The sequence below is a fragment of the Ambystoma mexicanum genome, chromosome 12 (genome assembly GCF_040938575.1).
Source record: "Ambystoma mexicanum isolate Mex_15411 chromosome 12, UKY_AmexF1_1, whole genome shotgun sequence".
Taxonomy (NCBI): domain Eukaryota; kingdom Metazoa; phylum Chordata; class Amphibia; order Caudata; family Ambystomatidae; genus Ambystoma; species Ambystoma mexicanum.
This window is the reverse complement of record NC_090936.1, coordinates 359115935-359140328: the sequence shown is the minus strand read 5'-3', so window position 1 is coordinate 359140328 and position 24394 is coordinate 359115935. Positions and strand designations below refer to the sequence as shown.

Sequence of the window (24394 nt, the reverse complement as noted above, 5' to 3'; positions counted from 1 at the left end):
GTCTGCATGCTTTATGCTGGTGAATAATGTAGGCAGATCCTGTAGGTATATCCAGCATTTGTGCTGGCATTAAAATCCATGCTGGAGCATTTGTGTGGTGGAGAAGAAGGGAGACGGCAGAAACGTAAGTTGCATTCCGCCCGTCCTCTTCACATAAAAAATTATTGAATATGAGCCGTAACGTAAATGAATGGCGTAAAAGCCTTACGCAAGGCTTTTATGTCATTCATTTGCATTACGTGCTCATAGAACTTGAGGCCCTTAGTATTTTCTGACAGAAATGTCTCTTTACCCTCTCTGTAATGCCTTTTCAAGGGAGAATATTCAATTTGAGGTGTTTCCTACTGAAAGCTGGCCTTGTTTAGCTGTGTCCACAAAAGTGATGGGTGGAAGGTTTTCAATGAATCTGAACCACTGCCATTGCTCTGGGCAACCATCCAAGCCACCCGTTTTTAGCCTGCCTGTGCCATTGCCAAAGGGATCCAGCCAAATGCAAATCAGTCAGGTACTGCCACCAATAGTAGCAGCCCAGCCCGAACTGCTAGGCCAGGTCCCCTCTGCATGGAAACACAAGCAACCCCAGACATGTTTCGGCCTTGTTGAGCCTCCTCAGTGAAGTGCATCTTGGTTCCCTATGGCGCAACAACCAAGGGACCCTTGTCTGGGCATACCCGCTCTCACATAGTGAGACAAGCTATAACCACAAAAGTTGTTTAGCTGTGCATCAGCAACTTCAGAGGATTTCAACCCCAAACAACACCCTATGCCGCCTACTTTCAGAGTGTACACTCTGCACTGATGCTAAGCATCTGTTTCATCAGTTGCTATTAGCAAAGTTTCCCCCAAGTCGCTGGCCTCCTCCTGCCCTGGCCTCGCCCTTTGCCTCTCTGAAATTGAGCACTGGATGACAGCTAACCACCTCCTCCTCAACCCTGACAAAATTGAAATGCTAATATGCAGTAAAACCTCTCTCCTTCCCCAACCAACCCCTTGGCCACACTCCCTAGGAGCCCCACCTGCATGCATCCACCTCTGTAAAGAGAGTTGGGTGCATGCTGGACTCTGACTTATCACTCTCTCACTACAGCACCACTGTGTACGGAACTTGTCACTTCCACCTATGCATCCCCAGGCAAATCTTCCCTTATCACAACTACACACACTGATTCTCTTAAATCATTGCCATCATCCTCGCCAGCTTAGACTATGCCAACTCCCTCTATCTAGGCGCCCCAGCCTACCAGCTCAGGAAACTCCAACAAATCTGAAACTCTGCATCCAGACTCATCCTGGCCCTCTCACTCAGAAAACAAATCCCCCTGCCCTTAGAGTATTACACTGGCTTCCTATCAGCCGACTGGGAACCTTTAAGGCTATGTGCATCACACACCATCCCATCCATAATACTGGCTCAGAATTCCTCCAGGACAAACTCACACTCTACCAACCCACCAGAAACCGTAGATCCGTTTCTGCACTCCTCCTCATGATCCCCCTTACAACTCCACCAGAATGGTAGGATCAGCCTTCTCCATCCAAACCCCCGCCACCTGGAACTCCCTTCCACTAGACATCCCCCGCAATGAAGACTACCTCTCCTTCAGAAAGGCTTCAGAAACTCCCTCAAAACATGGTTATTCTCTGCGGCAACCTGAAGGTTCTTCACTCCCCACTTCTCCTTTCACAGCATCACACGCCTCTGTCACAGTTTCAATTACATGCATAATATTTCCCACCGCAAGGTAAAGTACAACTCTCAGAACAGTCGGTACGACTCAGATACGCTCAGCTTCACTAAATGCAAAGCGCCAAGTGAAGCTTCAACGTACGTAAACAAACACTGCTAGGTGGACACCATCCACAGGCATGGCTACCCACCCACATGTACTCACATCTATACCCCACTCTAATACATAAAGCACAACAGCCATTAGACTGCTGCTACGACCTACAACAAAATTCAATCTATCTGGACACATAATGAATCTCTGGCACTAGAATGCAGCTTCGACCTACTACAAATTTGGGTTAAGCCGGTCACATAGTGAATATCTTGCACTCTTTAATTCTTCTGACCTCCCGCAGCACACATCCATGTGCCTGACCATCTAGGGTTGCTTAGCGGAGCACAGCCAGCCCACCTAACCCCCTAGCTCAGTCTAAGGCGCACCCGCACTCTACCGGCTCCCACAATCTACATACTTGTCCACTTATGTATTGTCCCTGATGACTTCCATTTACTCCCCTCCACAACCTGGTCAGAATGTCCCTCAAACTCACCCATTTGTAAAAAGCTCACTGCTTCCTGTCAAATCTGTCTGGACAAATATGCAAGGTGACTCCACAACCTGGTCAGAATGTCCCTCAAACTCACCCAATTGTAAAAAGCTCACTGCTTCCTGTCAAATCTGTCTGGACAAATATGCAAGGTGGCATGTTGTCCTTGCTGCTCATACGTTGCTTGTGTCAGCTTAGCTTCTTCTGTACAGTGCTTTCTTGGGGTGTTCATACTTAGTGCACTGTAAAATCTGTGTATGCATGCGTTCTGCACCTCCCCCCCACCCCCCCAGCCTTTACGGTTGCCACCTGGCCTGGTGTAGCCTGGACTGACTGTATTTTGAGAGCTTTGTCCAGGGTCCTGAGATGGCATTCCGAGTTTGAAGACACAGAAGCCAGTGCAGGCGGCTCGGGTTTTAAGGTGTGTCTGCCGAGTAGAATGGGCTTCTGGCAGTCTTCCTTCCAGCTGTGATTGACAGCTAAGGGCTGCCCAGTAGACATCAATTCATTTAAATGGGTCATGGGTCACGTTCACCTTAAGTGACCCTTTCAGGTGCAAAGCGGTAACGTGGGGTCTATTCTTGATAGCCCGTGTACATTTTAAAGGCAAGCCCAGAAAACAGGTATAACCAGCTATTTGTTCATTTATGAAAAGAAAAGGTGCACTTTATATTGAAAGAAATCTACAAAGCTGCCTGCTTATTTTAGAACTGCACATTTTATTTGCAGATATTTAAGACAATATCCTGTACGCCGGTTTTCGTTAATGCAAAAAGCAACTTTTCTTAATATACATCTCTGCTTCATAACCACCATATAGAGTGAGGAGTCCGTTGAAGGGAAAGAAGCTACAATAATAAACGTAAAGTGTGTCAGCGGAAAAAAAACAACAAGTTATGGAGGAACCCGTCTATGGAACTAGGAGGGGGGCACCCAAATTCAGAACCACAGATCAAACCATACCAAGAGCAAAGAAATTTAGAAACCATAAATGTTTTATTTGTATTTCATTATATGTTTAAAATATACATATTGAATCATGTTTCGAGCTCATTATCTGAATAATACCATTTAATTAGAAAATTGAAAAACACAGTACTTTTCTAAAAACACGACTGATAATTCAGTCAACGCTAACTTGATGTAGCCAAGCAGTCTGAACGTCATGTCGGTTGAAGGGGATCATCCAGCTGGCGGTCAGAGGCTACGGCCACATTTAACAATATAAGAACCGCCGTAGCTTGCTAGACAAAATAATGTTGGTTACTTCTGAAGTTAAGACCAACAGAAAAAAGAAGAAGGGGTGCCGTGCGTCAACTACTATACTGTCATGACCTATTGAATACACTGGGTCCGACATGTAAATAGACAGTAGTTTCGATGGTACAAGGCATCTAAGCTGATTCACAATTGATGCCCATCTTCTTCAGGACGGTGCACTCCCATCAGATGTATGCCACAGGATTTTATAATGTGGAAAACTGCATGTGTAAGGCGATAATGCGTTCAGCTGTAAAGATTTGTGCAGGCTGAATCCATAATTTTGCCTAAAACATAAAACAAAAATAGAAAGACACACACATCAATCACACGAATTCAAAAATAATTAGTGCAATAAATATTACGCTAAAGTTTAAATATTTAAATAATAAACTAAAAATGTGATTTTGGTAGGAATGATCTTGTGAATAACGAACCGGGAAAATGCCTCCCTCCAAAATGATAAGGCAAAAAATCCTCCAAACTTGATAACGGGAGAAATGGGTACAGCAATTAATTCTTAAATTACCATTATCTCAACCTTGAATGCTGGTCACCTTTTCCCGAATGTAAATCCTGAGAAATAAATGTAGGCCAGCAAAACCAGTTCTCTATGAAGTAGAACTGCGGAAAACAAAAAACGACAAATAGGAACATGTTATAATCACAGAGAGGCAGTGATAAATTAGAAACCTCTCGGAAAAATAGAAAAAGACCACCGAGGTGCAGTCCTTCCCAATGTATTCACAGGGCAAAGACATTCTGCTCACCTGAATAAGGATAAACAAGGCGAAAAAGACATTAATCTTGACATTGTGTTGCAGGCGACAGATGACATCAAGGCGTCTGCAAAAAGTTGTCCTATCAGGATGGAATGGTGTTCGGCGTGGCGTAATGAGCACACCAAAAACTAACTAGATAAATAAATAAATAAATAAACAATATGCCGCCAGTGCAAGGTGTTATCATAACACAACATAATTGTTTTGAGATGGTCGGCCTGATAGTAATCGAATTGTGTTCCCAAATCTTTCAAATTATTTCGACACAGAGCAAAATGCTCAGCAGATGTGATTACTGCCGTGCTCATAAAAGTGTCAATAAATGTAAAAAAGGGTAAAAGATTCCTAAATGTTTTAAAGCGTTTTGCAGAGCATTTTCAGCATATAACACCCATGCAACTGACTAGCAGTTTCCCAACCAATAGTAAAAGCCAGATTTATTTGCTTTGTAACAATATCCAAATAATGTCCCGTTTTTCAAAATGCACGTTGCTAGAGGCGCAAAGCCTCGGCTTTCAGAATGTGGCTGCAAGCCTTACAAATATAAAGTAGGCAGAAAGGGAAAGAAGCTGACAAGTGCTCGGTGTTTGCTTTTAAGCCAATGCCAATTTGCATTTGATTTGCTGTACAAACATTTAAGAAAAGCTACACTACAAGTCCCAGAATGCAAACCGCTGTTGAATGAACAGTCATGCTTAATGAGAGGTGTTAGCCACGTTATGGGACCACTTCTCAATGCGTTAGACTTTCTTGGAATCTAGTCCTCTCTCTGCAGATCTATAAAGATAATCAACTTCAAGTATTATTCACAGGAAATGTGTCATTTATATAGCGCATTCACCAAAGCTCTTTACATAGAACATATTTACATACAATATCACCCAACTGAAGTTGGCACTCAATTATCAACCTAGGAAGCATGAAAAGCTGAGTTGGCCTTACAGGGATTCAAACAGGCAACCTGCAGATCACACACAGATTGCAGGAGCAAGCGCTCAACCTCTGGAGCTATCTTACCAGCATTTATGGCATCCATGCCCGCATATAACTTCAAACCTGCTACTTGTAGATCTGCATTTCATTGGGAAACTGAAACTTCACTGTTGTGTAAGGGAGTGTCTAGAATATGTCTAACAAGTACAAGTACAGCAACACAGATAATATGGGGATATTTAATAGCAGCCTAGATTCTGCAAAGGCTAGAAGGAACGGGAAAAAAATCAGTCACATGTCAGTGTAACCAGCTATGCCTCTAAAGATTGCAACAGGCCATTCTGTTATTGGTGTGCGCTTTATAAAATGGTCAAAGAATCACTCTCACCTTTTAGCCATGTGACTTTATTTTGGAATGTGTGCTTGGTGGGTTAATGTGCCTGCTGCAGTGATTTTGTGAAACCTGCCGCTAAATCTGTGCTGCAGGTTCTTAAATCACTGAGCCTTATTCTAAGGCTTCACTAGCATTCAAAGCTTAAAATAAAGCTTCTAGGAACGTTTTTTACAGCCGTTTTTAAAACTTATAACATTTTCAGAAATTATATGATCAGTGTTATTTATTCATCTGACAAGATGGGTCAAGATGGTTAATTCACATGTTGGTAAAATATGAGCAGCGGGACAGTCACCGGATCCCATTTTGCCAGAATCAGGTCAGCTTTTCATCGCTCCATGGTCAAAAGATATATGTTATGTAATTTAGTCAAATGTCACTTTCAGCCTTACTTATTTTTAAATTTGAATAATGCAGATTGCTTCTGAAAAAATTGCAGCTGATTGTTTATGTGAAAAATGTTATGCATACAACTTTTATGATCTGTCGGATCGAAATAAAGTTATATGAAATTAAATGAAAAACAAATAAATGGCCTGATTCACAGACGCATTTTGTAATGGTGCAATCCCCTATCAAGAGGCTCTGTGAATCAGGCCCTTAGAAGCATAGTTCGTTCTCTCCCCTTGCTATTGTACTACAGATTTCAAATCTGTAAAAGGCGCGTGGGTGACAAGGGGGGGGGTGGCTTTTGAAATTGTGGGTGGACCTTCAAATCGGTTTCTGCTTCCCTAGTCGCCTAGCTTCAATCCCAGCCAGCCCTTCTCAGTGGGTGTCCAATGCCCTCTACCTTACCCGTTAAGAGAGCCTTGTTGCATGGTCTAACCTCGCCTAATCAAGTGGCGAGGTCTCTAACAGCGTTCCCTCCCCACCACCGCCTCCCCTCGACCAAACGGGTAAAGTTCTTTATTTAGGACCCACTAGTAAACATGGCTTGTTTACGCCATTTGCTACTTCCACGCCTGACTTGAACTGCTGGCAGGCTCCTGGTGTGAGCGCAGGGCGCGCGCCAATTTACAGAAGATAAAATAAAGGCTGCGGCTTCGCCCCTTAACTCAGACACATAGTGGGGCATTGAAAGCAAGTCCCGCTTCTGTCACCATCATGAGACGGACTGTTGCAAGTCCGGGGGTCAACAGACATTACACCCCCACCTCTCGACGGACTGGCTGTCCACAGATCCCACTCTAGAGCCAGGAATGCAAGGTGAGTCAGAATGCAAGCTCGCCAATTCAAACGCCTACCTTTATTTCCATGGCGTGTACGCTTCTCAAAATATGGCTACATTTCTCTAGATTCACAGACATTACAACAATTTACCATGAGTCTGTTTGGGGACGTCACGAGATGTCGAGTATGCGTATGCTGATTCGACTAACTTGCAGCATGCAAAACAATGGCCCAATCCAGCATACCTTTCCAGCAGTAGGCTTGAAAATAAATGTCAGTAATTGACTGCATAGGTAGTGCTGAGAAACGAGTAACGTAAACTTTTGAAAATATACCCTCGCGAATTGTGCATATCATATTTCAATCACACATTGTTATGTCCTCTTGCAGCTGACAACAGACGCTCGCCCTTGCCACAGCAGCCATGCCTTGACCGCGCGAAGACACTTCACGACTGCTGCGCAACCATGGAGCTCAAAGTGTGGGTGGACGGTGTCCAGAGGATCGTGTGTGGGGTGACGGAAGTTACGACTTGCCAGGAAGTGGTCATAGCGCTGGCACAAGCCATAGGTAGGTAGTCAACGCTGTCTCGCGGAACTGTTGAAATCTTTGTCAAGTTACCTTGTTGAAATAGATCCAACGCTTGTGATAAATGGAATGCGCAGGGCTCCACTGGGACGTGGAGCAGCAGAAGGCAGTTCCCCGACCGGGCATAATTACACCGAGACAGTAAATATGGAACATAACAGGCCCTAGGCTTTATTATTTGCAACAGAGAATCATAGACGATAACAGTCCCGTGTGTGCTTTTGGGAACATCAGGGTCAGGAAGAGGAATGCCCCTTTTCGCCAGCTCTTCTTCTACTCCCAGGTCCTTGTTAGTGGAATCTGTCATATCCCCAGGTCCGTATGAATGGGACCCGTCATATCCCCAGGTCCATGTGAATGGGACCCGTCATATCCCCAGGTCAGTGTGAATGGGACCCGTCATATCCCCAGGTCAGTGTGAATGGGACCAGTCATATGCCCAGGTCCGTGTGAATGGGACCCGTCATATCCCCAGGTCAGTGTGAATGGAACTACTCATCCCCTGTTCTGTGTGAATGGGACCCGTCATATACTCAAGTCCGTCTTAGTGGAATCTGTCATATCCCCAGGTCCGTGTGAATGGGACCCGTCATATACCCAGGTCTGTGTGAATCGGAACCGTCATATCCCCAGGTCCGTGTGAATGGGACCCGTAATATCCCTAGGTCCGTGTGAATTGGATCCGTCATATCCCCAAGTCTGTGTTAGTGGAATCCATCATATCCCCAGGTCTGTGTGAATGGGACCCCTCATATGCCCAGGTCTGTGTGAATGGGACCCCTCATATCCCCAGGTCCGTGTGAATGAAACCCAGCATATCCCCAAGTCAGTGTGAATGGGACACGTCATATCCCCAGGTCTGTGTGAATGGGACCCGTCATATCCCAGGGTCCGTGTGAATGGGACCCGTCATATCCCCAGGTCCGTGTGAATGGGACCCGCATATCCCAAGGTCCGTGTGAATGGGACCCGTCATATCCCAAGGTCCGTGTGAATGGGACCCGGCATATCCCCAGGTCAGTGTGAATGGGACCCGGCATATCCCAAGGTATGTGTGAATAGACCCGTCATATCCCCAGGTCTGTGTGAATGGGACCCGTCATATCCCCATGTCCGTGTGAATGGGACCCGTCATATCACAAGTCTGTGTTCGTGGAATCTGTCATATCCCCAGGTCTGTGTGAATGGAACCCCTCATATCCCCAGGTCCGTGTGAATGGGACCCGCCGTATCCTCAGGTACGTGTGAATGGGACTGGCATATCCCCAAGTCCGTGTGAATGGGACCCGTCATATCCCCAGATCTGTGTGCATGGGAACCGTCATATCCCCAGGTCTGTGTGAATCGGACCCAGCATATCCCCAGATCTGGTTCAATGGCACCCGTTATATCCCCAGGTCTGTGTGAATGGGACCCGCCATATACCCAGGTTTGTGTGAATGGGACCCCTCATATCCCCAGGTTTGTGTGAATGGGACCCCTCATATCCCCGGGTCCGTGTGAATGGGACCCGTCATATCCCAGGGTCCGTGTGAATGGGATCCATCATATCACCAGGTCAAATATGCAAGGTGACTTTTTGTCCTTGCTGCTCATACTTTGCTTGTGTCAGCGTAGCTTCTTCTGTACAGCGCTTTCTTGGGGTGTTCATACTTAGTGCATTGTAAAATCTGTGTATGCATGCATTCTGCGCCCCCCCCCGTCATTTACGGTTGCCACCTGGCCAGGTTTATTCTGGACTGACTGTATTTTGAGAGCTTTGTCCGGTTTTCCGGTGTAAAAGCAATACATCTGGTCCTGAGATGGCATTCAGAGTTTGAAGACACAGGCCAGTGCAGGCGGCTCGCTGTTCAAGGTCTGTCTGCCGAGCGGAATGGGATTCCTGCAGTCTTCCCCGGGTCCATGTGAATGGGACCCGTCATGTCTATTTGTGGCTGTCACAGTGTTTTATGTGACTTTGTGCAATGTTCGTTGTCTGTCTTTATGTTGTTCAATGCTGATCTGTGCTCCATTGCTCCTATAATAACCCGTGCATCCGTCCATTTTGGACCCATTACTTAGCAATAACTCATACCTCCTTTTCCCCCCAGAAAAGCGTAACATGAGCCTTGCTTAGTTTTTTGGCATAAAAGGCCGCAGATTTATTTTCCACAGATCATAAAACACACTGCACACATTAGTGGAAATACTTTGGAAGATGCAGCGACTGCTCCGTGTCCGAAACCTGCTTCCCCCTTGCTTTCCAAAAGTCCATCATAGGCCCAACACTCCCAACCTTTTGTGCCTGAGCCTCGCCTGCCCCTGCAGGTCACTGTGGGCGGGGAGAGTGCCGTTTCCTTGGGGGAAGCTGAGCCCTTGTTGTTCCCCCCAGACGCCCCTGCCGTGTTAGGCTCCCAAGGGGCGCTGGGTCTGGAAAGGGCGAAGACCCTTCCCGCTTTCTCGTGGCTCATCCGGAGTCTGTCTCTTGTGTTTGGTTGCCCAAACACCGCCACACCGCCTGTCGTCCTGCGACGCCGACGACCAGGCCTCCTGCTTGTCCCCGTTTGTAGGGTGGGTGGGTGGAAAACGAATTCCTCGGTGGCAGGTGGGTCCCACTGCCAGGGGTGAATGAGTTCTGCAGGTGCTAAATGCCTCAAAATACGCACAAGAAATGGCACAACCCATCGGTAGACATTTATCAAAATAGTACATGTCCTGAACTAACCCAAATGAATGTTGGCTGTCTTCGTGGATTGGTAGTAACCGGAATGCAGACTCAATATCTGCCTTCTCCAAGACGGCTCCTTTTCCTGCCTTTCTTATCACCTCCACTGCATCTTTAAAGGAGGAATACTGTACTTTGCACAGTTCCTCATTGATCCCATCGTTGACTGAGTCTCCCTCAGGAAAAGAGAGGTGGTGAATCAGCCGGTACTGCCCTTCCTCCTTTTTAGGAACCAGCCCTAAAGGGGAAACTACCAGGTCCTCCAGCGGGGGTTTAAGGAAAGGGCCCGCCACCCTACCCAACCTGCTTTCCTTGGCGACTTTGGCTGCCACCAACTCTGGCATTGCTAATGCTGACCTGAGGTTTACCGCCTCCGCTCCTTTCTTTACTCCTGTACATGGTATCTTAAACCCCCATCTGAATCCTTCCCATAAAAGTCTAGCATCCTCTCTGTTATGATAGATATTCAACCATGGAGTCATAGCTTGCAGTTTGACCGGAGTCGGCAGTCCCTTTTTAATGACATTTTTACCCAAAAGCAGTTTTGGTCTAAACATACCGTTAGCCTCCTCACTCCCTCTTGACTTTCTCCTTTGGTTTGGGGCTGCTTTTACGCTTCCCCTCGCTGGCTGAGGAGTTGTGTTCCCTGGCCCTCCCCCCTCGGGGGTGTTTGAATCGGCATGTCTTCCCAAAGGGGCAGCCTTCTTCAGAATTGACCCTCCAGCATTCCGCTTGCTCCCCCTGGTAGCTGGTTCTACTGGTCCAGGAGGAGTGCCCGCGAAAGGACCCCCTCCCCCGTTTGGCGTATCCTCCCCTCCCCCTCCAAACTTGGGGTTTCTCGCCAGGGGATTTCTCTCCCCCGCCCCCGGCTGGATCAGTTTATCTAAGAAACCGCCCACATCCATTTCATCCCATGACAAAGCTGGCCACACTTGCATTTTTAAGCGAAACGCACGGTCATATTGCAACCAGCCATCCCCCCCATGCTTTAAATATAGGTCATGTATATATTGTTCATATGCTAACATTGATGACGCATCTTGCGGGTACTTTTCAATCATAATTGATGTGTAAACCTTAAATGCCTTCAGCCAATTGTGTATGGATGCCTCTGTTTTTGGTTGCTCCTTATCCCTCTTCTCTTTCTCCTTCTCTGACAACTCTTTCAACCCGTTACCCAGAGGTTCCATCCCTACAAAATCCAGAATCTCGATAAATTCCTTTCTCCACACCCTCTCTTTCATAGTCAATGGGATATGCCATGACAAAGAGTTCACTGCCACCCTTACTGGTCCAAACCCTGGCATTGTCCTCCCATACCGCGTCATCATGGGTCCCCACATCCCTTCTAGGCCTCCATTGCCACTAGGACCCGGGATTGGACCTGCCCCGGCCACCCCTTGGCCCCACCAGGCCGGCGCCTGTCCGGCCCCTGTCGCGGGCCCTCTCCCCTGCGGTATCCCTGCCCCCGTAAGGCCTTGTCCCCACCAAGCTGGTGCTTGTGCCGCCCCTGTCAATGCCCCTTCCCCTTGGGCTGCAGCTAAACTGTGCCCCCCAACGAGGTTAGGACTGCTCCCCGCCGTGGTTTGTGGACCTTGTGGCCCCTGCCCCTGGCCATTCTGACCTAAAGAATTCACATTGTGCATAGCAGTGGCCCCGTGCCCCTGCTGCGCCACCCCACTTGCAACTGGAGAGCTCAACCAGGCCCCGGACCACTGATTCGCCCCCAATGGCCCCCCATTAACAAGGTTCGCCCCCCCTGGCAATCCATTGATGCTCTGGCTCCCTGCCTGGAATCCCCCTGCCCCCAGACCCCTGGTCCCCATGCACCCCTTGGCTGTTGCCCCATTGCTGTGCCAGTGCCTACATGATTAAATGCATTCACATTTCCGCTTAGTACCTGCCCCGCACCCCAGTTACCCCATGCCTGCATACATTGTGTTAGCATACCTTTTACCGCCTCCAGGGATGCTGGCCCCTCTTCCCTTGCAGCCACCGGTACGGTCGCAGGCATGCTGGGTGGACCTGGCTCTCCTGGTGGCGCCACAGGTGCAGGTGCCGGTATGGCCACAACCTCCTGTGCCCATCCCTTGTTTTTTGCCCCCATGGTCCTGGGCTTCCTTGTTGCCTGTTCCTTGCTCGCCTTGGCTCGCTGCGTCTGAATCCTCCTCCTCTTTCCGGCCGGCTCCTCTTCTTCCTCGACCTGTTCCTCTTCCTCCAGCTCTTGCACCTCATCGCTGTCTGGGAAAAGCACCAGGGAGTTAGGACCTTGGCTTGTGCTTGCTTGTCCTTCCCCTTCCTGCTGCGCTGCCAAGACCTCCATCCAATTGGGCCCATGTTTTGCAGCAGCTTGTTTGGCCATGCTTATGAAAGCTGCAAGGTCCATTCTCCCTGCTTTCCGGGGTACACTGTTTGCTGTGATTCCCCTTCCCCTTGGCAGTCGCTCGTCCTCTTTGCTGGCCACCTGCCCCCGTTCGCCTTCCAGAGCGGGGTCGTGCCCTGGCCCCTCTCTGCTTCCTACTGGCTCAGCCCTGTGCACGGGCCATTTCACCTCAGCGTTGATTGTTTTTTGACGAACGGGGTGAGTCGACCTGCCCAGCCCGTTGTGTCGTGGCCTGCCGAGTGCACCTGGCTTTTCCCAACGGGGTGAATCGACCTGCCCAGCCAGTTGTTTCGAGGCCTGCCGGGTGCCTTTTGCCGTGGGCGGGACCCGCTCGTTCGCCGAGCTGAGGCTTCTAGCGGGGAGCTCCGACCTGCCCAACCCGTGTGCCGGCCCGCTTTTGAAGCCGCCGTGAGCTTCCCTGTGAGCGGCCGCGGCTTCCTTCTTCTGCCGCCGCTGTGCCCCGGTTCGCTGTTCCCCCGCCGATCACCTCTCTCCGCTGCCGACACATTATTCTGCGGTTCCTCCTCTGCAGCTGGGCTCTCCCTCTGCGTCGCTGCGGTCAGCTGGGCTCTCCCTCTGCGTCGCTGCCGTCAGCTGGGCTCTCCCTCCGCGTCGCTGCGGTCAGCTGGGCTCTCCCTCAGCGTCGCTGCTGCCGGCTTCCTCTTCCAGGCTTTCTCCCCGCACCGCCGTCTCCGCCGCACTTTCCCTTGGTCGGCGCGGTCTGCTTCCGCTGCAAAACAAATTCCTCGGTGGCAGGCGGGTCCCACTGCCAGGGGTGAATGAGTTCTGCAGTGGGGACCCACCTGCTTTAAAGGGGGTAACTCCTCCCTTTTCCATTGTCCCGCTTTCGCAGGGTTTCTCCCCCTTTTGCCGCGCAGATTTCTTCGCGGGCTTTCCTGATTTTGCCGCGCTTTGCCTCCCTTCCTCTGTGGAGGGGGGAGGGCGCTTTCGGAAGAGGACACCGCCCGGGTTATCGGGGTGCCTCCTCCATTTTGGGATTCCTCGTCGACACCGGGCATTATACATGCAGGGTGGCTACGTTGGTAAAAGTAGTCTTCTGTCTCATTAAACCTGCAAGACGTGCTCCTTAAAGAGCGCGATGCGGGCTAAACTGCATGGGTGCCCCACAGCCCCCTATTACTTATGTGGCGAAATTGGTCCGGGGCAGAGCTCATTTCCGGGTTCCGGGCAGCATGATCAAACAACCAGTTTCTCTCGCCCGGCCCAGCATCCTCTTTGTTTTGCAATTTCATACTGGCCTCTTTTGGGGGGATAGTGCGAAAATGTCAGCACTTTTTGTCGTAGGTTGGGATCGCCCGACAGGCGCCGCCCCCCCCCCCATCTTCCACATGCCCAGCTGCCCACCTCCTAATTCTCACACATGGGCTGGTATCGTTGCCGTCCAGGGTTTGAGAGGAAAACACAGAAGCCATGATGCTCCCTTAGGCCTTGCACGGCAGCGTCGGGGGAGTAATGGGGCCGGAACAAGACGTTCCGCGTAAACACGAGGCCCAAACCAGTCCCGCCCACACCACTGATCCCCCATACACCCACCCTGAACCGCGGCGCACGAAAAGGGGAGCGGGGTGTCCCCCCCCCCCCCCTAAATTCTGTAAATGTCCAGCACTGTATAGAACTGTGTCCGTGTGCAGTGCAGCGTCACACCAGTTCTGTGGCAGTATATGTGGAACTTTGTAGGTTTAATTTTGCTCCCCTGTTTCCTGTTTTCTTTTATCAATGCCTGATGGGCTTTAACTTTCTCATATGTGCTGTAAATGGACAGTACCCGTAGGTCTTCATTAGATGTACTTCATGCGTTTGAAATGGATGGGTTTTGCCTTCTCAGCAAGGATTGGTGCAGACTAGAGCCAGGTAAAGAGGCTCAGGGTCCATTTCAAAATGATGTCTGGGGGACCCATTGCCACATCTGGGAACACCTGCCCGCAGTGCAACGAAAAAAATGCACTAATGTGCTGTAGTTTAAGGTTTTCAAGTGGAAAACGTGTTTTGAACAACAGTATTTCTGAAGTTTTGCCTGGTGGCGTGACTTCCTTACTGAACATGTGCATGTTCCGCCCCTTCCAGCTTGTGCCTTTATTCTGTGGCAAAATCCTAGATATTGCAATAAAAGGCAGGAGGGGGCGGGGGTGGTCCTTCAGATTATCAATAGAAATCTTTGTTGTTCTCTGCCCAACCGAGCAAAGAAAGGCAGGCAGCAGGGATGCTGAAACAACCCGAAAAGACCACTTAATAACAGGTGTTAAACTTTCTTTATCAGAGCCCCCCCCTTGCAGGTGCAGGGGCCCATTTCAATTGCAATGGCCTAGCAGATGCACCGGGTGAATACTTTCAAAGCTGGCGAGCCTGCGCTTCTCAGACGCTGTGCTATACTTTCAGTGCTGGCGAGCCTGCGCTTCTCAGCCGCAGTGCTATACTTTCAGTGCCGGTGAGCCTGCGCTTCTCAGACGCTGTGCTATACTTTCAGTGCTGGTGAGCCTGCACTTCTCAGACGTTGTGCTATACTTTCAGTGCTGGCGAGCCTGCGCTTCTCAGCCGCAGTGCTATACTTTCAGTGCTGGCGAGCCTGCGCTCCTCAGAAGCTATGCTATGCTTTCACTGCTGGCGACCCTGTGCTTCTCAGCCGCTGTGCTATACTTTCAGTGCTGGTGAGCCTGCGCTTCTCACCCGCAGTGCTATACTTTCAATGCTGGCGAGCCTGCGCTTCTCAGCCGCAGTGCTATACTTTCAATGCTGGCGAGCCTGCGCTCCTCAGAAGCTATGCTATTCTTTCACTGCTGGCAAGCCTGTGCTTCTCAGCCGCTGTGCTATACTTTCAGTGCTGGCGAACCTGCTCTTCTCAGCCGCTGTGCTATATTTTCAATGCTGGCGAGCCTATGCTTCTCAGCCACAGTGCTATACTTTCAATGCTGGCAAGCCTGCGCTTCTCACCCGCAGTGCTATACTTTCAATGCTGGCGAGCCTGCGCTTCTCAGAAGCTATGCTATACTTTCAGTGCTGGTGAGCATGCGCTTCTCACCCGCACTGCTATACTTTCAATGCTGGTGAGCCTGCGCTTCTCAGAAACTATGCTATACTTTCAATGCTGGCGAGCCTGCGCTTCTCAGCCGCAGTGCTATACTTGCAATGCTGGCGAGCCTGCACTTCTCAGAAGCTATGCTATACTTTCAATGCTGGCGAGCCTGCACTTTTCAGATGCTATGCTATACTTTCACTGCTGGGCGAGCCTGTGCTTCTCAGTCGCTGTGCTATACTTTCAGTGCTGGCGAATCTGCTCTTCTCAGCCGCTGTGCTATACTTTCAATGCTGGCGAGCCTGTGCTTCTCAGCCGCTGTGCTATACTTTCAATGCTGGCGAACCTGCTCTTCTCAGCCGCTGTGCTATACTTTCAATGCTGGCGAGCCTGCGCTTCTCAGCAGCTGTGCTATACTTTCAGTGATGGTGAGCCTGCGCTTCTCAGAAGCTATGCTATACTTTCAGTGCTGGTGAGCCTGCGCTTCTCATCCGCAATGCTATACTTTCAATGCTGGCGAGCCTGCGCTTCTCAGCCGCTGTGCTATACTTTCAGTGCTGGCGAATCTACTCTTCTCAGCCGCTGTGCTATACTTTCAATGCTGGCGAGCCTGTGCTTCTCAACCGCTATGCTATACTTTCAATGCTGGCGAACATGCTCTTCTCAGCCGCTGTGCTATACTTTCAATGCTGGCGAGCCTGCGCTTCTCAGCAGCTGTGCTATACTTTCAATGCTGGCGAGCCTGTGCTTCTCAGAAGCTATGCTATACTTTCAGTGCTCATGAGCCTGCGCTTCTCACCCGCAATGCTATACTTTCAATGCTGGCGAGCCTGCGCTTCTCACCCGCAGTGCTATACTTTCAATGCTGGCGAGCCTGCGCTTCTCACCCGCTGTGCTATACTTTCAATGCTGGCGAGCCTGCGCTTCTCAGCAGCTTTGCTATACTTTCAATGCTGGCGAGCCTGCGCTTCTCAGAAGCTATGCTATACTTTCAGTGCTGGTGAGCCTGTGCTTCTCAGAAGCTATGCTATACTTTCAGTGCTCATGAGCCTGCGCTTCTCACCCGCAATGCTATACTTTCAATGCTGGCGAGCCTACGCTTCTCAGAAGCTATGCTATACTTTCAATGCTGGCGAACCTGCGCTTCTCAGCTGCAGTGCTATACTTTCAATGCTGGCGAGCCTGCGCTTCTCAGAAGCTATGCTATACTTTCAATGCTGGCCAGCCTGCGCTTCTCAGATGCTGTGCTATACTTTCAGTGCTGGTGAGCCTGTGCTTCTCAGCCGCTGTGCTATACTTTCAGTGCTGGCGAATCTGCTGTTCTCAGAAGCTATGCTATACTTTCAGTGCTCGTGAGCCTGCACTTCTCAGAAGCTATGCTATACTTTCAATGCTGGCGAGCCTGCACTTTTCAGATGCTGTGCTATACTTTCACTGCTGGCGAGCCTGTGCTTCTCAGCCGCTGTGCTATACTTTCAATGCTGGCGAGCCTGCGCTTCTCAGAAGCTATGCTATACTTTCAGTGCTCGTGAGCCTGCGCTTCTCACCCGCAATGCTATACTTTCAATGCTGGCGAGCCTGCGCTTCTCACCCGCAGTGCTATACTTTCAATGCTGGCGAGCCTGCGCTTCTCACCCGCAGTGCTATACTTTCAATGCTGGCGAGCCTGCGCTTCTCAGAAGCTATGCTATACTTTCAGTGCTGGTAAGCCTGCGCTTCTCACCCGCACTGCTATACTTTCAATGCTGGCGAGCTTGTGCTTCTCAGAAGCTATGCTATACTTTCAATGCTGGCGAGCCTGCGCTTCTCAGCCGCAGTGCTATACTTTCAATGCTGGCGAGCCTGCACTTCTCAGAAGCTATGCTATACTTTCAGTGCTGGCGAGCCTGCACTTTTCAGATGCTGTGCTGTACTTTCACTGCTGGCGAGCCTGTGCTTCTCAGCCGCTGTGCTATACTTTCAGTGCTGGCGAATCTGCTCTTCTCAGCCGCTGTGCTATACTTTCAATGCTGGTGAGCCTGTGCTTCTCAGCCGCTGTGCTATACTTTCAATGCTGGCGAACCTGCTCTTCTCAGCCGCTGTGCTATACTTTCAATGCTGGCGAGCCTGCGCTTCTCAGCAGCTTTGCTATACTTTCAATGCTGGCGAGCCTGCGCTTCTCAGAAGCTATGCTATACATTCAGTGCTGGTGAGCCTGCGCTTCTCAGAAGCTATGCTATACTTTCAATGCTGGCGAACCTGCGCTTCTCAGCCGCAGTGCTATACTTTCAATGCTGGTGAGCCTGCGCTTCTCAGAAGCTATGCTATACTTTCAATGCTGGCGAACCTGCGCTTCTCAGCTGCAGTGCTATACTTTCAATGCTGGCGAGCCTGCGCTTCTCAGAAGCTATGCTATACTTTCAATGCTGGCCAGCCTGCACTTTTCAGATGCTGTGCTATACTTTCACTGCTGGCGAGCCTGTGCTTCTCAGCCGCTGTGCTATACTTTCAGTGCTGGCGAACCTGCTCTTCTCAGCCGCTGTGCTATACTTTCAATGCTGGCGAGCCTGTGCTTCTCAGCCGCTGTGGTATACTTTCAATGCTGGCGAACCTGCTCTTCTCAGCCGCTGTGCTATACTTTCAATGCTGGAGAGCCTGCGCTTCTCAGCCGCTGTGCTATACTTTCACTGCTGGCGAGCCTGTGCTTCTCAGCCGCTGTGCTATACTTTCAGTGCTGGCGAATCTGCTCTTCTTAGCCGCTGTGCTATACTTTCAATGCTGGCGAGCCTGTGCTTCTCAGCCGCTGTGCTATACTTTCAATGCTGGCGAGCCTGCGCTTCTCAGAAGCTATGCTATACTTTCAATGCTGGCCAGCCTGCACTTTTCAGATGCTGTGCTATACTTTCACTGCTGGCGAGCCTGTGCTTCTCAGCCGCTGTGCTATACTTTCAGTGCTGGCGAACCTGCTCTTCTCAGCCGCTGTGCTATACTTTCAATGCTGGCGAGCCTGTGCTTCTCAGCCGCTGTGGTATACTTTCAATGCTGGCGAACCTGCTCTTCTCAGCCGCTGTGCTATACTTTCAATGCTGGAGAGCCTGCGCTTCTCAGCCGCTGTGCTATACTTTCACTGCTGGTGAGCCTGTGCTTCTCAGCCGCTGTGCTATACTTTCAGTGCTGGCGAGCCTGCGCTTCTCAGAAGCTATGCTATACATTCAGTGCTGGTGAGCCTGTGCTTCTCAGAAGCTATGCTATACTTTCAATGCTGGCGAACCTGCGCTTCTCAGCCGCAGTGCTATACTTTCAATGCTGGCGAGCCTGAGCTTCTCAGCCGCTATGCTATACTTTCAATGCTGGCGAACATGCTCTTCTCAGCCGCTGTGCTATACTTTCAATGCTGGCGAGCCTGCGCTTCTCAGCAGCTGTGCTATACTTTCAATGCTGGCGAGCCTGTGCTTCTCAGAAGCTATGCTATACTTTCAGTGCTCATGAGCCTGCGCTTCTCACCCGCAATGCTATACTTTCAATGCTGGCGAGCCTGCGCTTCTCACCCGCAGTGCTATACTTTCAATGCTGGCGAGCCTGCGCTTCTCACCCGCTGTGCTATACTTTCAATGCTGGCGAGCCTGCGCTTCTCAGCAGCTTTGCTATACTTTCAATGCTGGCGAGCCTGCGCTTCTCAGAAGCTATGCTATACTTTCAATGCTGGCAAACCTGCGCTTCTCAGCCGCAGTGCTATACTTTCAATGCTGGTGAGCCTACGCTTCTCAGAAGCTATGCTATACTTTCAAAGCTGGCGAACCTGCGCTTCTCAGCTGCAGTGCTATACTTTCAATGCTGGCGAGCCTGCGCTTCTCAGAAGCTATGCTATACTTTCAATGCTGGCCAGCCTGCACTTTTCAGATGCAGTGCTATACTTTCAGTGCCGGTGAGCCTGCGCTTCTCAGACGCTGTGCTATACTTTCAGTGCTGGTGAGCCTGCGCTTCTCAGATGCTGTGCTATACTTTCACTGCTGGCGAGCCTGTGCTTCTCAGCCGCTGTGCTATACTTTCAATGCTGGCGAGCCTGCGCTTCTCAGAAGCTATGCTATACTTTCAGTGCTCGTGAGCCTGCGCTTCTCACCCGCAATGCTATACTTTCAATGCTGGCGAGCCTGCGCTTCTCACCCGCAGTGCTATACTTTCAATGCTGGCGAGCCTGCGCTTCTCACCCGCAGTGCTATACTTTCAATGCTGGCGAGCCTGCGCTTCTCAGAAGCTATGCTATACTTTCAGTGCTGGTAAGCCTGCGCTTCTCACCCGCACTGCTATACTTTCAATGCTGGCGAGCCTGTGCTTCTCAGAAGCTATGCTATACTTTCAATGCTGGCGAGCCTGCGCTTCTCAGCCGCAGTGCTATACTTTCAATGCTGGCGAGCCTGCACTTCTCAGAAGCTATGCTATACTTTCAGTGCTGGCGAGCCTGCACTTTTCAGATGCTGTGCTGTACTTTCACTGCTGGCGAGCCTGTGCTTCTCAGCCGCTGTGCTATACTTTCAGTGCTGGCGAATCTGCTCTTCTCAGCCGCTGTGCTATACTTTCAATGCTGGTGAGCCTGTGCTTCTCAGCCGCTGTGCTATACTTTCAATGCTGGCGAACCTGCTCTTCTCAGCCGCTGTGCTATACTTTCAATGCTGGCGAGCCTGCGCTTCTCAGCAGCTTTGCTATACTTTCAATGCTGGCGAGCCTGCGCTTCTCAGAAGCTATGCTATACATTCAGTGCTGGTGAGCCTGCGCTTCTCAGAAGCTATGCTATACTTTCAATGCTGGCGAACCTGCGCTTCTCAGCCGCAGTGCTATACTTTCAATGCTGGTGAGCCTGCGCTTCTCAGAAGCTATGCTATACTTTCAATGCTGGCGAACCTGCGCTTCTCAGCTGCAGTGCTATACTTTCAATGCTGGCGAGCCTGCGCTTCTCAGAAGCTATGCTATACTTTCAATGCTGGCCAGCCTGCACTTTTCAGATGCTGTGCTATACTTTCACTGCTGGCGAGCCTGTGCTTCTCAGCCGCTGTGCTATACTTTCAGTGCTGGCGAACCTGCTCTTCTCAGCCGCTGTGCTATACTTTCAATGCTGGTGAGCCTGTGCTTCTCAGCCGCTGTGGTATACTTTCAATGCTGGCGAACCTGCTCTTCTCAGCCGCTGTGCTATACTTTCAATGCTGGAGAGCCTGCGCTTCTCAGCCGCTGTGCTATACTTTCACTGCTGGCGAGCCTGTGCTTCTCAGCCGCTGTGCTATACTTTCAGTGCTGGCGAATCTGCTCTTCTTAGCCGCTGTGCTATACTTTCAATGCTGGCGAGCCTGTGCTTCTCAGCCGCTGTGCTATACTTTCAATGCTGGCGAACCTGCTCTTCTCAGCCGCTGTGCTATATGCTGCTATATGCTGCCCCCTCCCCCACCCCCCATTCTCACCCTTTACCCCATCCGTTTCCCTCGTCCTCCTCTTCCCCAACCCTCCCTCGCCCTCTCAGTTCTACTGCACTACTCTCCTCTCCCCTTCAGTTTAATTGCTCTACTTACTGTTTTGTTGGTCTGATTCAGAATTGTAAATTGCTTCTACTGTTACTATTATAATGTTAATTGTTTTATGTATCCTGTTGTTAAAATGTACAGCGCTTTGGAGTAAAGCGCTATATAAACTAAATAAATACAAATACAAAATGCTGGCGAGCCTGCACTTCCCAGCAGCTGTGCTATACTTTCAGTGCTGGTGAGCCTGCGTTTCTCACCCGCAATGCTATACTTTCAATGCTGGCGAGCCTGCGCTTCTCAGAAGCTATGCTATACTTTCAATGCTGGCGAGCCTGCACTTTTCAGATGCTGTGCTATCCTTTCACTGCTGGCGAGCCTGTGCTTCTCAGCCGCTGTGCTATACTTTCAGTGCTGGCGAACCTGCTCTTCACAGCCGCTGTGCTATACTTTCAATGCTGGCGAGCCTGTGCTTCTCAGCCGCTGTGCTATACTTTCAATGCTGGCGAACCTGCTCCTCTCAGCCGCTGTGCTATACTTTCAATGCTGGGGAGCCTGTGCTTCTCAGCCGCTGTGCTATACTTTCAATGCTGACGAGCCTGCGCTTCTCAGCAGCTGTGCTATACTTTCAATGCTGGCGATCCTGCGCTTCTCAGCCGCTGTGCTATACTTTCAGTGCTGGCGAGCCTGTGCTTCTCAGCCGCTGTGCTATACTTTCAATGCCGGCGAGCCTGCGCTTCTCAGCCGCTGTGCTATACTTTCAATGCTGGCGAGCCTGCGCTTCTCAGCAGCTGTGCTATACTTTCAATGCTGGAGAGCCTGCGCTTCTCAGCAGCTGTGCTATATGCTGCTATATGCTGCCCCCTCCCCCATCACCCATTCTCACCCTTTACCCCATCCGTTTACCTCCTCCTCCTCTTCCCCACCCCTCCCTCGCCCTCTCAGTTCTACTGCACTACTCTCCTCTCCCCTTCAGTTTATTTGCTCTACTTACTGTTTTGTTGGTCTGATTCACAATTGTAAATTGCTTCTACTGTTACTATTATAATGTTAATTGTTTTATGTATCCTGTTGTTAAAATGTACAGCGCTTTGGAGTAAAGCGCTATATAAACTAAATAAATACAAATACAAAATGCTGGCGAGCCTGCACTTCCCAGCAGCTGTGCTATACTTTCAATGCTGGCAAGCCTGCGCTTCCCAGCAGCTGTGCTATACTTTCATTGGTGTAGTACCAGCAGTGCCAGTTTTCTCTCACAGGGTGAAATTCGCCATTTAGTTGTTTTCCTGCCCAAAGGTTCATTTATCTGGTTGGTTTTTGGCCCAATTTCATCCAAGGACTGTGATTTTGGATGAAATAATTGGATGGAACTTCAGGAAACCGCCCCAAAAACTCGTGCGGCAAACTAAATTAGGCCAGAGATGGCAGATCAAAAAAAATCAGTGAATGTCGGAATTTTGGCTAATTTTGCCAAGTGAGTACCTTCATTTTCATGTTTCCATTTCCTAGCCTTCGCATATCTGTTCCAGCAGCCATACCGCATTGCCCTGCAATTCCCGTCTACACGCATGTCACAGTGGATGCTCCTAATGTAATGTAGGCAGTGTTCACTTCTGAAGGTTATCAGAAAATCATTGCACTTGCAGTGCAGTGTGCATGTGTGCTATTGCTGGGCGAGCCATGCTGAAACGTAAGATCTGACAAATAATCATTCGGTTTCTTCTTAGAGGTTTTGCAATGCATGGAACTTCGTACCATGACTTGAATCTGTTAGCATTTCCTTCATGCCAATGCTGTGTTGTATCTTCCCAGGGTCGGTGCTACAATAAGACAGTTCTGATTGGTAGAAGTGTACTGAAAAAATTAGTGGAACTGTGGTCTCGGCAGGGGAGTGGGTAGGCGGAAGCCTAGTGCAACATGTGACCAGGTGTTGCAGCCGGGGCATTGCAATAGTCTAAGTGACTAGTAACTAAGGCTCCTATTACAACTTTGCACTTGCACAAGGACATGAATGGGCAAATCCTCTATATTGAATGGTGCATATGGTCATAAAAAGTAGAGGAATGGTAAACAGAAAAAATAAAACTAGTGGAACACCTCTCCCGGCCAGTCCTGCTTACTTGGACCACTGACTGTTCTAGGCTCCAACAGCAAAGAGGCATCATAGGGTGCCTTTTGGGTCATTGTTAAGGGGTGTCAAAATGGCCAGAAGCCATGGCATCATCATTCCTCCTGTCAGTCTAGCATATGACACTGCAGGTAGGCATTGAATTGTCGTGGGCATTCTGAGAGGTGTGAGTCTTAGTTTCACGCACCCTGAACCCCAAGTATTGGATTTGTATCAAACGCTCCTTCATTCTGCTTCACAAATATCTTTCATGTGCCTCTTGTAATATGAACTGCCTTGGTTTAATTAACATGAATGTTAAAAATATAATTTTAAAAATGATCTATGCCCCCAAAAAGCAGTTCTAAAAATTGCAAAAATACTTTTTCACGTGTCTAAAACTGCTGTAAAAAGCAATATACATGTAGGTGCACATGTATTGAAACCTGAGTAGGGATCTAGCAAAAAAATTAAATGAATTTAACGATTTAAAATCTGTAGGAAACTATGAAGCTGGATTGTTCATATTGTAACAATATATTGGGAGACCACGCTTAACATGGGGCGTCCCCCCAATCAAGATGACCCCCAGCACATTGATTATTATTGTTCAGCTAGCCCTATCTATGGCTGAAATAGAGCCACGTCGACCCCCCCCCCCCTGTGCCAACAATGAGCCGAGAACCAGGCTGGGGTACATAAGTATATATATTTATTTAAATTGCAGGTTCCAAGAATCTTTCCACTAAATGGTTTCACATGTCACATTCTCTGTGGCACAAAACAAAGCTTCAATGCAAAACACACTTTTTCCTTGTTGTCTCAGATTCACGGAACACAGGCCAAATAGCCCCACAAACCCCTATTATGTAAAAATTAAATAATACCATGGCACATTACTAGAGCATGAATACTACTTCATAAGGTTTAGATTTTAAGCAATTGCACAGTTTTGGTTTTCAAAAGCAAATTACACACGCAGCACTTGCGTAGTTTAGTTTCCCTGCACACTTAAAAATGCTAGCAGCTTTGAAATCACACAACATTTTGAGAATATTTTTGATTGACAGAGCCCTTCTTCCTTCTTCATCCAAAAGAAATGCAGAGTGTGCATTTGTCTGTGGAGTATTACACTTGTTTTCACTTGGCCAAGCACTTCTCTCCCCAGCACCAAAAACCCAGGGTTCAGCTATACTCAGCACCCCTCTGTTTAAAGTCAAGGTCAGGGGAGTGGGGACAGTTAGGAATTACGGTTTTGGACAAGGACAGCCCTTTTCAT

The 24394-nt window shown here is 49.4% G+C and overlaps 1 protein-coding gene and 1 long non-coding RNA gene across 4 annotated transcripts in view; one reads left to right on the top strand and one right to left on the bottom strand.

The window, feature by feature from the left end:
* RASSF8 (Ras association domain family member 8) overlaps positions 1–24394 on the top strand; it is an 808051-nt gene that overhangs the window by 634219 nt on the left and 149438 nt on the right. For all 3 annotated transcript variants that reach the window (XM_069628475.1, XM_069628476.1, XM_069628477.1), the window contains one exon: positions 7207–7386. In XM_069628475.1, coding sequence (XP_069484576.1) covers positions 7284–7386 — 103 coding nt within the window. In that variant the 5' untranslated portion in view covers positions 7207–7283. The remainder of the gene's footprint in view (positions 1–7206; positions 7387–24394) is intronic.
* On the bottom strand, positions 3255–4434 carry LOC138512967 (uncharacterized). Its single transcript, XR_011281639.1, has 3 exons — positions 4308–4434; positions 4067–4161; positions 3255–3824 (listed from the first exon to the last, which is right to left on the bottom strand). It is a non-coding gene; the product is annotated as an uncharacterized lncRNA (long non-coding RNA).